Source organism: Sinocyclocheilus anshuiensis, unplaced genomic scaffold (genome assembly GCF_001515605.1).
Source record: "Sinocyclocheilus anshuiensis isolate Anshui unplaced genomic scaffold, SAMN03320099.WGS_v1.1 scaffold1164, whole genome shotgun sequence".
Taxonomy (NCBI): domain Eukaryota; kingdom Metazoa; phylum Chordata; class Actinopteri; order Cypriniformes; family Cyprinidae; genus Sinocyclocheilus; species Sinocyclocheilus anshuiensis.
This window is the reverse complement of record NW_015551103.1, coordinates 654,270-668,463: the sequence shown is the minus strand read 5'-3', so window position 1 is coordinate 668,463 and position 14,194 is coordinate 654,270. Positions and strand designations below refer to the sequence as shown.

At 36.4% G+C, this 14,194-nt stretch overlaps 1 protein-coding gene across 1 annotated transcript in view; it reads left to right on the top strand.

Moving 5' to 3' along the window:
* LOC107662807 (O-acetyl-ADP-ribose deacetylase MACROD2-like) overlaps positions 1–14,194 on the top strand; it is a 443,444-nt gene that overhangs the window by 6,042 nt on the left and 423,208 nt on the right. Inside the window, exon 2 of the mRNA XM_016452921.1 lies at positions 8,512–8,580. Within this exon, the coding sequence (XP_016308407.1) occupies positions 8,512–8,580 (69 nt within the window). The remainder of the gene's footprint in view (positions 1–8,511; positions 8,581–14,194) is intronic.

Here is a 14,194-nt window from a genome sequence, read left to right as displayed (position 1 = left end):
CTGTAATATATATGTGTGTGTGTGTGTGTCCATTCAATAGTATCTAATTTTAGTTGACATGAAATTGCAAATGTTTATGCTTGCTAGATATATATTAGACGTGTTTTGGACATGTTTTAGTGTGTTCTTATGGTAAGAACATATTTACATATTGACAATGTTACTTACATTTGCACCATTTTGAGTATGATTAGATTATTTGAAACAATCAAGTCAAGATAAATGCAGAGCACTAATTCCGAGTATGGGTCACCATACTTGGCCACATGTCACGTCACTTTCACGTTTAGTGTCATTTTTTTCAAGATTATTTATTTATTTGTTGTAGTAGTCTTTTGGTGTTTAATACTGCAGTACTTCCTCTATGATCAGTGTTCAGTTTTTTGTTTTAATCTTTTGATATGTATGTATGTATGTACTCCTCTGACCAGACGAACCAGCAGTACGGAAAAATCAATTTAAGACGTAATAAAACAGACGATGAACACTATTAACAGCAATTATTATATGATGCAATCAAACTTATAGCAAAATGTGGTAGTTCTGTATGTTGTTTCAATCATATTCAATCATATTCTAATCATACATTTTTCTTTACAAAACTCTCTTAATGCAATATCTTGTGGTATTTTCTACATATTTTTGTCAACAGAATGCTTTAATCAAAATAGTTTAATTATCATTATGATGCACAAATTTTGTGACAAAAACACCCCTTCTTTAATGAACATGTTTGACAGTCATTTGTGTTGACGAAAACAATGCGAATTAGATGCACTCGTTTCCCTCAAGACCTTTCAAAACTGGCTCGAGCTTGCCTTGGGCGTTACGATTGAAGATCTCTTGATCATCATATACCAGAATGTCCAGAAGATTGAGAATTCCTCCTTGAACATTTGTTAGGGTCAGAGATGCGGGAATGTATTGCTGTACCTGGTGAATGGACCTCACTGATGTGGAGAAGAGGGGCTTTGATCAAGTGTGGTACGGTACTGAGTGCTTTCGGCCCTTTCCTCCCTTGACTGCTATATAACTGTACGCATACAAAGAGAGTGAGAGAGGAGAGATGAGATGAGAGATCTGTTCTGGTCCCATACTCTGATTCAGCTTGTCCTGCTCTGGTGCTCAGCAGTTGCAGAAGGATTCCTCCGGGAACGCTCGGCGCAATAAAGAACAAAAGAGCCAAGCAGAGTTATCACACTATGCTGTGTCTGGGCCAGGCAAAACCACATGTATTTTTAATGTGCTGCAAATAAGAAATACAGCTTAGTTTTCTGTCGCGCTCTCTCTCTCTCTCTCTCTCTCTCTCTCTGTCTCAGTGGCTAATAACCAGTCTTATCATTACCCACAAGACTTGGTTCAATTTAATGCCGAGCTTTGCTGACATGAGATGGGTTCTCCCTGATATTTTCAGCCTTCAGCGATTTCGCTGGGCTCTTTGTGAGTGTGTGTGGTGGTCTACAACCCTCTGCTTACTGTACTAATGACTTCACTCTAAAAATTTGGGCTGACTGGCAGACCTAGTTAAGCTGTCTCGTGAAGTGTAAAGTCCAGTGTGTGTGTGTGTAAACTGAAGGGTGATTCACCTATCATCCTTATCCTTATTTTGAGCGTATTTTCACATGGCTGAGCATTTGAAGTACTGAATTCAGGACTGCTGTAACTGCACTCTGTGGCATCCTGTTTTTATCTTTCTTTATCATTAAAAAATCAAGTAATTTCAGCTTGATACTGGCATGTTCAGTATGTCTGGTTGCTAAGTATAGCGATTCCGTTTCTTCCGTCAACAGGCTTCTATTTGTACTCACTTTAATTTTGTAGGAAGGCCAAAATCTCTGGGGAAAATTATATTGCAGTTTTGAACTTGGCATCATCAATTTGAAAAAGCTGAAGATTTGGTGTGCATCTAAAAGCAAACTCCAGGAAAAAATGGGGAATAAAACCAGGCAAGAAAATCAAGTTGTTTTCCAGTGAAGCATTTTAGCTTGGTTCATTTGAGGTCTTGGCAGATCATTTTTTCGTTTAGCCTCAGGTTAATGCAGACTGTGCTTGCTTTACTCTTGCATCTTCATTCTGTATGCCAGACGGAGTTAGTCAGTTAATCACATATTCTGATATTGTTGTGCAACTGAGAAGAATATGGATGGAATTGAACAGTTCTGGAAGCTCGTAAAGGTTGACAGGTTTAAGAGATTAATTAAGAAAAGCAGTTTCAGAATCAGAATCAGAATCAGAAGAGCTTTATTACCAAGTATGTTTACACACACAAGGATTTTTTCTCCGCAAACTGTGGGGGTGGTGTCTTGTACATGGTGATGTTCCTCAGACCAGTCCATACTGACGCTGAATCGTTTGCTGAAAGCTCTTTTCTCAGCTTTTTGGAGTAGTTTTTTTTAGCCACTCTGTAAAACTTATAGAAGAAGAATGACAAAACACAGAACAAACAAACAAAAACAATAGAAGAATCGCGGAGCTCAGCATCCTGGCTGCCATTTGCGGCGCCATCTTGATCTCTAATTTCAGTGTTTTAGCAGGTTGATGCTGTGCTTTAGCATGTTAATAATGTAAATAGAGATTAGGGCTGTCAAAATGGCTGAAAAACTAAATTCTAATTTTTTACTTGAATATTATCAAATTTTGAAAGTGCTTGTATTGCGCATTATTTTAGTCATTCCCGCAGGTTTCGTGCTTACACCAAAAGCGCGCGCACCACCACTGATCTATATTAGTGGAGCACACAAGCCGTGCTCAGTCTCAAACAGCTTGTGAGCCACAAATACCAAAATGAGTGGCTAACTGCGCTAAAACGTTCAAATACATACAGAATTGTCAAAATGCCCGTCTTGGCGAGTATCCAGTTAAACACAGTCAGTAAAATAGCACTGGATGTGTTATTTTATATTTGATTACTTTAATTTCTGTAGTATTTCTTACCTGAATAAAAACTTACTTAACCTCTATTGCATTTATTTGTGCTGTTGTTTGCCATTTTTTTATTTGTTCTTATTTTATTACTGACTTTTTACTTGTGTTTTCTTTTTAAATTAAAATTAAACTTTGCGTTGAAGAAAAGTAGATTTTTGTTTGTATATGCTGTCAATTATAGTTCTTAGAAAGAAAATTGGAATCGGCAAAAATCGGTATCGGCAGATCACACTAACAAAAAAATCGGAAATCGGAATCGGCCAAGAAAATTGCAATCGGTGCATATCTAAATATAAATTCATATTTTTTCTCATTAGATCAGGTTGTACTAGTATGTGTATTCATGAGAGGTAATATCGTCTCAAATGGAACACTTAATGTGCGGTCAGTAGCAAAATTACGGAGAACCAAGCAGACCGAGCAGTGTTCTGTTGGTCAATGCAAATCTGCATGACCAACTTGATTCCTGTTTGCTCAGATTCCTATTGAAATGTCTGGATTTTGCCCACAAAATTCGCAGAACAACACTAAATGTGACCGCATCTTAAAGGGGTCATATGATGTTGCTAAAAAGAACATTATATTGTAAGTTAAATAAATACAACTTAACCACTGATTTCTAGTCGTGTCCTCTTTTGGTATTTCCTCAGTGACCAGCACGGATCAGCTCCAGGCATGATGAAGCGGATATCGTCCTCTTTTTGAAGGCCAAACAAAATAGTTTCGCTTTCACAACGAAACACACAGCGCCTTCACGACATGGTAGCAGCAACAATACTACAGCGAGAATGAAAGTTATGCCTTCTTTCTTTGCGTGAACATTTGGGCGGCGTTATGCAAATCTTCCCACATCGTGACGTAGACATGTGGGGGCATGTTAGAATGAGCCGTTTTAGGTAGGCGTGGTTGACTCTTAACTTTTATAAAGAATAACTCTTTGGATTTGAGACTTTAGTCTTTGCAACTTTACAGATCTTCTTTATGCACCAAGAGCTTGTAACACTCCAAAGAGAAAGGAAAAATTGAAATCGCATCATATGACCCCTTTAACATTTATTTTTCAAAGATGTGTTCACTGTTAAACAGTGTAGCTTTAAAAAGATATATACGAAATGTGAAAGAACATATGATAGTGGTGTGTGATAAAAGGTTTTAGTTAATTATTCTTTTTATTTGCTCTGTTTTATTTGTCTCTTTATTGAAGGGTTGTATTTATCGTCCATATATTTTATTTTATTTTTATTTTTTTTTTTATTTTACCAGGAAGTCCCACTGAGATAAAAGCAAAGAAACAGAATCCAATGCCAGTGTAATTATAGCATATTTTGAAAATTTGTTTTAAGATGCCTAATCAAAACGTCAGGTTACTTCTGTTGGACTGACCCTAAAATAATTGTCCTGTACTATCAGTGTAGTTTAAAATGCCTTGCATAAAAACCTCAGCTAAATGACTAAACATAATTGACTAAATATAATAACTTAACAAATATAATGTTTAATTCATACAGATAAATACTTAAGTGTCAAGACCACTGTATATTGACTTAAGTTTTGTTGCATGTCTTAATTTTTTCAGAATCAGAAGGAGCTTTTTTACCAAGTATGTTTACACACACAAGAAATTTGACTTGGTGACAAGAGCTTCCACTGCAGAAGAAAGTACATACATAGTGCAAACATACATGATAGTGCTGACATACATAGAATTACACAGTAAAGTTTAAATAACACTAATATAAAAAACAGAAAAATAATACTGCACTATATATAGAAATAAAAATATAGAGAAAACATACAATTGTTTAAATGAATGTACAGCTATGTTATTAACAAGTGTACCGTTTATGTAGTTTACAATATACAGTTTCCAGATACTATGTACAAAAGTGTCAGTTATGATGGACAGTGTGTAATTGTGAACTTTTTAATTGTTCAGGCTCAATATGGCCTGCGGGAAAAACTGTTCTTATGCCTGGCTGTTCTGGTGGTCGGTGCTCTTTAACGCTCTTTAGCGAGTCTGCTAAAAGTTTTGTGCGTGTTGTCTGTGCTGTATTAATACAGAGTGTTTCTCGTTTTCTCTGGTGTTATTTTTTTCTTTTCTGGGGTACATGCGTTGTTGCCCTATGGGCCCGACAGGAAAGTGTGAGCAGCTTTTAGCTGTGTGGCATCAACCCTGAGTGCAAAAGTAAAAACACAGGAAAGATGCAATTGTGTGTGTGGAGGTGTGGGAATGTGTGAGGATGTCGTCACCATGGAGGCCGGCGTCTGTGTTGTTTTCTGACACTAACTAATGACCAGCACAATCTCGGTGTTTCTGTATTGTTAGATTTATGAGCTTAGCAGGATGCCCACCGCTGTGAGTCATACCGGGCCGTCTTCAGTTCTCTAAGAGAGAGCAGGAAGCTTTGACTGGGATTTATGACCTGGACAGGACCGAAAAAGCTGCACCATGTACAGACAGAACTTTGTCTATTGAGCGTTGTGGTCTTATCAAGGGTGGACATCCAGCAGAGCAAAGGTCTAAGATGGCACAGGAAGTAGCACATGTTGTCTTCCTGTCTGCTTTCCTGCATTGAGATGACAAAGTTGGTGTTTGTTTTCGTTTAGCAACTATTATGAGGCTTGGAGCACATCAGAAGAAGAAAAAAAAAACTGTACAAAATGTGTTTTTGCTTTTTACATTCAGCAACTATTGTGACGCTAGAAGCATAATTTATCTGATCAAAAATACATTAAATTAATAATATTGTGAAATATCATTACAATTTAAAATAATTTTCTATTTTAATATATTTACAAATGTATTCTACTGATGGCAAATCTGAATTTGCAGCATCCATTACTCAAGTCTTCAGTGTCACATGATCTTTCAGAAATCATTCTAATATGCTTATTTGGTGCTCAAGAAAAATTTCTTATTATTATCAATGCTGAAAACAGTTGTGCTGCTTCATAATTTTGTTTTTTGATGACTAGAAAGGCCAGAAATAGATACCTTTTGTACCGTTATAAAGGTATTTGTCACTTTTGATCAATTTAATGTGTGCTTGCTGTATAAAAGAACAAGTAAAAAAAAAAATCTTACTGAACAGTAGTGTAGCTGTATAAATTTGACATTATTTATTTACATTTTTATTAGAATGTTTATATCGGCTGATCACTACTTTTAACTATGACTATTTTCCTCTTGTACCTTATTGCTTAGATATAGAACAAGACAGACAGGGAGCTAATGTGTTTTATGATTAATCGCTCTATCAAACTGCAATATGGCACGATTATGCTTCTGGTGTAGATTTCTGTTTAGATTTTAACTGTGGCCTGTTTGGACTCAAGTTCCTATCACTTTGGATCATACTGCAAGTAGGGGTGTGCGATATTGACAAAAAATGATATCTCATTACGATTGAACCGAATCATTTAAACGAGTGATTCATTCAAGAACGAAACACCGTCATGTTGCTCAGAGACACAAAACAGCACTGTGGCTGTATTCGGGATGATTTTTGTTGGCGAAATAGAGCAAAAACAAGCAATATGGTGTCTAAAACGTAAGTCTCTTAATTAACTTATTGTTTATTGAATTCAATCTCACATTTGTAATCATGGTAATTTTTGGAGAAAAACGGCACTCTTCGTGTGAAATTGAATAACTATATGAAGTGGTATAAATATATAAATTTTCTGCCATCATGTCTTGAATTTGTGATCATTCTAAATGCATTTTAATAGACTGAATCATGCAGTGAAAGAAAACACACTAAATGCGCACACGCACTAGTCTAGACTTCACGTAATGTATGTGTGCGCTCTGTAGGGATGTTTTGAATGGTTTTTGCAAAATACTCGATAATGTCAAATCGCACATCGTTAAAACAACTATTACGATATTATCGCAGACGATATATATCGCACACCCCTAACTGCAAGTAACCAGTTCCACAGCACAGCAGCACTGAGATATTCTTCTGGAAGTGCACACATTTTCTCTTTTGCTTCTTCACAGCAGCTGTACTCCATTTGTTCTCCTGCTCACTATCTTATGATAAGAGATTGCTAAGGAAAAGTCCCCATCCATTTTGAGGATTTTAATGTCTCCCTTGATATCAGTTGCTGAGAGGTTAGTCTTGTCGATTTCAGTGGAGGTAGCAGGTTTTTTTCATGCTTACCTAGATGCTTATTCTCTAAGAAAAAAGAGCAGGAGTGAGGGATAGAGAGATCACAAGAATCCCACAGAGAGACTTGCTTCACAAAGGGAAAGAAACATTTAAGTAAAAATAAAAGGACCCTCGTGGGTCATTATTCTAAACTTTCTCTGCGTCCCCACTGGGATAAGAGATGCCGTGCTGTCGTTGTTGGGAAAGCTCAGACAGAAGCACAGTCGCACCATTAGGACCTTTCTTTGCTGTTAAAATGCTGATGTATCTCTTAGCATTTGTTCTGAACAGTGCAGATTTAATATATAATACTATTATATGATGCAATACTATATATATTATAATAGTAATATTATATAACAGGTTTTATATAAATACACACACACACATACGATTAACATTATTTGTTTTTATTAAAAATGTATACATTTTCTTTTTGAAAACTGTTATTTGGCTGTATGTAGCCTATATATATGCGTCAATGCATATTATGCATATTATAATTTATAATTTAAATATAATTATCATGAATTGGAAAGTATTAATTTTGTGTACATAACTGTAATATACATTTTTATTCATTTTTACTGGATTTCATATAACCAGTATTATAGATATACCAGGGCTTTGGTTTGGGTGTAGATGTGGTGTCTTCTACTTTTTCAAATTGCTGGAATAAGCATTTGAATGGTTAGTCTGTTTTTGTTTTTTTTTTTAAATCATAATCGGTTGTTAGTTACATCTTTATTTTATTTTATATTTTGTTGGGCTTTTTTAATTTGTACAATTCTTTAATTCACTTAATTCACTTTGTCATTTTTAGTGTAGTCTATAGTAGATATAATCTTAGTAATTATAATGTTTCATTAACCCCTCTTTTTTTCTCTAATGAAACCTCTTATTGGCTTCACCACTTGTAGAATAGTGAAAAATGGTGTAACAGTGTCTTGCTGTGCCAAACTCTCCTGTGTGGCTGATTGTACCTCTTAAGTAGAGGGGAGTGGAATATAGTTTTACTCTGTCTGTTTTTAGCACTCTTATTTGGGCAGCGGGAGGGATTTCTTAGACAGGCCGCTGACCCCGGGCCCCCACTGCACTATCGCAGATCAGAAACATGGCATCAAAGAAACGCCCGGGCCCCAGCCGTGTCTGCTTAAACTCACCACAGCAGCTCTACGTGTAGCCCACTCGGCTCTGACCAAAAACATGCAGCATGGGTGTTTAGCGCTCAATGGTGTTCATTTAGAAGTGTAATGATAGCATTCTGCAGTACGGCTGCCAGCTCACTGGTGCCTCAAACCTCTATTCAGTGCAAACATCTGGAGTGTTCTTGACCTTCAGGTTCTACATATCTGTTGGCTCTCATCTGAATGATAGTGTGCTCTGCATTGAGCTAAAGTGCTTCTTTTCAACGTATTCCTTATTTCAGACACTCATGTTGTTTTTCTCTCTTTTGTTTCCTCTACAGCAAACTCTTCTCTGCTCGGCGGTGGAGGAGGTAAGTGTCTTATCTTACTACATTTTCATTGTAACATCATTTTGAGATGTTAGGTGGTTTCTCCATGAATTCGACAGTGGAAAACACATCGTCGTCCATTGGCAGATGAAATCTGAGGTGTCCAACCATGTCTGTGGTTGCCCATGTGGGTGGTTAATGGAGCAACACTACCCAGGCCCTCATTTGGAAACATTTCTGCACACATTTTGACATGATTGAAGTAATTACACGCAAAACACAAGACATGACAGAAGGAGTAAAGAAGTGTTGGGGTGTGGGGTCGGGAATCAACCCAATTACAACTGGAATTTTGATCCATCTCACTTTTAGAGGGGAATCCGTTTAGTCCCTGGATAATGAATGTGGGTCAGTCGTAGGGCTGGACGATATGGCCAAAATTTATATCACGGTATATTTCTTAATTTCGGTCGATACGATATAATTCCGATATCGATATGAACACTATTTAAAAAATTCAGAGATACATTCATATAAAACACCCGCGCCGTGTTATGATTTTGAAACGTGCAGTGCTCATGTTTATTCAACGAAGTCAAACGGCACAAATAAATCAATGCATGGGAAACACTGGTAATGTATATCGAAATATCGGAAATGTGTTTAAAAATCATATCACCGTTATTGAAAAGAATTATATCGCGATACATATTGATATTGAATTATTGTCCAGCCCTAGTCAGTCGTGTGGCCTTTTTCGCGCGATCCTTTGTTTATCCATCTGTGCCACAGTGTCAGGGAGGGTCCTTCTCTGCTGCCACATCTCGGGAGCCGACCGCGCTTGTGATCACTATCCGTCTCACATCACACTCTCTTTAGTACAGCTCTTATGTTATCTGATGTGTGCTAAAAGCCGCCAAACCCCCGTCTTTCTTCATTTTAGCTCTAGAATAGACCCTTATCAGCCACTGCGACCGATTTCCCTGATTGAAGAAGTGGCGGAAAAAAAAAACGGGCTGATTAAGGCCAGAGGTCACACGTCTGAGACAAAACTACTTACCATAGCACTTGTCAGTGAATCTGTGTGACCCCCAAGACTGGGAGTCAAACGTTTCTGCAGCCCCATGCTTTATTGGCACCTCATTGTGTGTCATCATGGTCCTTTTATTGATTTGTCACGATGCAAGACGTCTCGGGGGCAATTTGGTTTCTTCATTATTTTGCCGTAATTGGCTTTTGATGTTGGTGTGTGCGCGCGCTCGTATGCGTGTAAAGGAGACTATTAGAGGATGTTCATCAGCAGCGGCAGGTGAACGAAGGCTGATGTTACACTCTGGGGGAATATTTTTGTACCAGAAAAAGATCTGTGAAAGGAAATATGCCTGTTAGCATTGCATCTGGAGGTGTTTTTTTCTTCCGAAACACGTCAGTCTGCAAACAAAACTTGCATCCCTGATAAAAAAAAGAGCTTCTTGTCATATTCAGCACTGAAGGGAGTTTAATCAAAGCCCATATCAAGAGCATTGTCTCCCCTAATTACCATCCCCAGATGCCAGTGCTAGAAAACCAATTAACCCGCAACGATAAGCCATTTGGTATAGTGTCAAAGAAGAAAACAAAAATGCTAATCCAAGGTTGACAACATAAGAAAACACGTTAAACTCTGAGAACAGCGTGAAGCAGGCACACTAGTTTGGGACGGACTGACAGGGAGATTTTAGGCTTTGTTCACACTGTACTCAAATCCAATTTGGTTTTGCATCCAATCTCTAGGACAGTTGCTATGTTAATGTGAGCGTCAACAAAATGCTTTTTACACATTTTTTTTCATAGTGAATGTCACATATACTACCATTCAAAAGGTTGAATCAGTAGGTTTTTTAAAATGCTTTTGTAAGTCTCTTATGCTCAACACAGCTGCATTTATATGATCAAAACCAGCAAAAACTGGAATATTGTGAAATATTGCAATTTAAAATAATAGTTTTCTATGTATTCTGTGTAATTATATGTAATATATTTCAAAATGTCATTTATCCCTGTGATGGCAAAGCTGAATTTCCGGCAGCCATTGCTCCAGTTTTCAGTGTCACATGATAATCATTCTAATATGCTAATTTGGTGCTCAAGAAACATGCCTTATTATAATTATTATTATTATTATTATTAATGTTGAATACCGTTGTGCTGCTATTTTTTTTATAGGATTCTGTGATTAATAGAAAGTTAAAAGAACAGCATTTATTTGAATGTAATAATTTTAAATGAATTTAGCATTCATTTAAAATATTAATATTAAATAAATTTAGCATTTATTTAATGTAAAGTCCCACTTTATATTAAGTGGCCTTAACTGCTATGTACTTACATCAAAAAATAAGTACAATGTACTTATTGTGTTCATATTGTATTGCAAAACACTTTTGCTGCTACTGAGGTAGGATATGGGTAAGGTTAGGGACAGGTTTGGTGGTCTGGTTAGGTTTAAGGGTGGGTTAAGGTGTAAGGGATGGGTCAACAGTGTAATTCTAAATATAATTTCAGAAATTAATTACAGATGTAATTACATGCAGGTATTTTTTAAAAATATAAATACAATATAAAAACATTTATGTACACAATAAGTGCATTGTACCAAATGATTAATTTAAATGCAAGTACATAGTAGTTAAGGCCACTCAATATATATAATAGTGGGACCGAAATCTTTTGTAACATCATGTCTTTATTATGTTGTTCTAAATGTCTTGACTGTAAGTTTTGATCAATTTAATGCATCCGTGTTGAATAAAAGTATTCAAGTTATAAGTATTAAAAACTAAAAATCTAATAGATTTAATACAGTATTATTAAATTATTAGTGTTTTAGAATATTAACTCCAAGTGAGCATTAAATGTTAAATATTAGCATAAAAATGTTAGGAAATGTTAACATAAAAATAGGTGAAATTTGCCTGTTAAATTGTCTGACATATACAAGTATATCTAATATCGACTAATGTGATAATATATATATATTGGCTGATATATCATAAATCCCTTGTTTTTTTGCTGTTTAAACTACCCAACAAACAAACACATACATATACATACATACATACATACATACTTTTTCCCCCCTTATTAATTAATTAGTTTACCAACTTGAGAATTTTAAAATCCTTACATTTACATATCCTTACATAAGTAATTAAGTACTTTTTAAAATAATTACAAATTGAAAAAAATTATTAAAACAGTTGTATGTTAATAATAATTAATTAATTATTAATAATTAATAATGTAATTTTAAACTAATATAACTTCAAAACATACAAGCAAGTAGCAAATAATAAAGAGGAGCATAGAAACATATTACAAACAAAAAACAAAGAGTGCTTTCAGTATTTAAGATTATCTGAACGTTTTCCATTCAAGAACTGTGAGTGATTTTTCTTTAATGTTGTTTTTTACTATGACATCTAGATCCATTAAGCTGCATTCACGCACGGAAGTAATATGGTTTGTCCTGTCCGTTTAATCCCTTGACACATAACTGGCTGTGTTTACATTAATTTTGCATCATAAAACCATTTTGAGATGCAAGTGCATTTGACCACTTACACGGAGTCGCGCACAGCCGCATGTGCGAGTAGTCTTCACAAACAAAGCGCGCGTCAGCATTTGAAATTGAAAGCAGCCTTCTGTTAGTGAGGTTCATATTTTAAATATATAAGTCCACTGCATTCCAAACCACATAAATGATTACTTCGTAGAGCATTTGTAAGGAAAATACCGACGGGCGATCACCGCACACTTCAAGTGTAAGCATCAAACAAAGCGCACGTCTCTCACGGAGCATCCTGTGCAATGAAGCCCGCAAATGGCCTTGTAATTCGCTTCAACCTTTCCGAACTTTATGAAAGATTATTTTACAGAAGGTTCGAGTGGTGTATGTGTGTGAGGAATTGGAAGCAAGCAGAATACGGGTGTTTCTAAAGCAAACTCAGCGTCATCGCGCATCTGGTTAAAAACTTAGCTCAGAATCGATTCTGAAATTCTCAGAATCGATCCAGAATCGTTGGAGAGAGAATCGAGATGCATCGATGGATCGATTTTTTTCTCCTACCCCTAATACATACATACATACAAACATACATACATAAATCAATCTAATTTGAATAGGATGCACCAAAAATTCTGAATTTCTCTTCCTTTCAGAAACAAAGCCGGGTGTAATCCTTTGGAAATAATTGAAAAGCAAAAGCAGACTGACATGAGCAAAGCTCACTCTATGGTTTGAATGATGACCCAGGTAGCAAGAGTTCTTTGGCTTTTATCTTTCAGAGACTTCAATCTAGGGTGACTTTTCTCACATTTTTTAAATCTGCCTCTCCTGTTTCACCCGAGACAATGATCTTCAATTCTTTCTCACTCTCTCTAGTCTAAAAAACCCTAGTATGTCCTGGGTGGCTTGTCTCTTGACCCTATGATATCAGCAATGGGGCGGCAGATACACAAACTTGTTTTCTTTTCTCCCCCTTTCCTACTGCCTATCGTTTATCGAGGTGAGGACATCCATCTGTGACGAGTTCATCTCATTCGCTACTCTTCAGAAAGAAAGACTTAGGCTTCCTCTTATCTCTGGAAGGTTTTCCCTGCTCTTGTTTTGCTTTCTAATGACCTAAGATCTGGCAGAAAAGCTGACACTGTAATGTAAATAGAAGGGAAAGTTTCTACTGTATGGAGCTTTGAACTCTGGGTGGGGCAGAAGGTCACGGCCATTTAATTGTTCATGTGAACTGTTTTGCTGTTTTAGGCTTTAGCATACCAGCATTCCACCCAGTTTTTGACTCTCACAGGGTTTCATAGCTGCGGTGGAGTGGTTTCCTGTTGTTGAGCCGCAAACGCAACACACAACAAACTCAATCAAAATGAAATTGGTGTGGTCAGCAAAGCACATTATTTAGTCCCCACTTTAAATGGGCATGTGTAAATCTTGTATTTCTCCTTAATCTAAATTATCTCTGGCTAACATAAGTGCTCAAAAAAAAAATAAAAAAACAGTCTAGAGGATCCCTCGACTTCAGAACTGATCGCAATATCTTGACGTTTGCAGTCTAATAAATTAAGCTGGTTGAGATGCATCTGGTTTTATAAACTGTTTGGTGTTATTTGATGACTGGGTGTTGATGGATAGAAACAAGTCCTGATGTCTGTCAGTCTGGTTCTTGGTGTAGAACATGATGATTTAGCTTTTTACTTGGCTACGAATCTTCAGTAGTGGTGAGAACTTTGATGTCTTCATCCAGAGGGGATATTGGCTCGTTTGCATTCTGACTGAACTGATTTAGCCTGTTTAGCACTGAGGTTTCAGTTAGACCACCCAGACATATCACAGCATTTTTGGTGACATTTCATCCTTGTAAGGTTGTGTGAGACCAGAGTATGTGAGTAGAGTAGAAGTGATAGCGGTTACCGTTCCCGCTCAAAGCATTCTGGAATCACTTTACTACAATTCCAGTTTTCCATAATTAGCACTGTTACTGCTGTACTGCATTATATTAACTAATGTGTTAATTTTTATTTATGTAAAACATGAACGTTTTAGCAATCTTTTTAAATTCCATTCAGAATGTCTAATTTTATTTATTTAAATTAAATATATAAATTTATA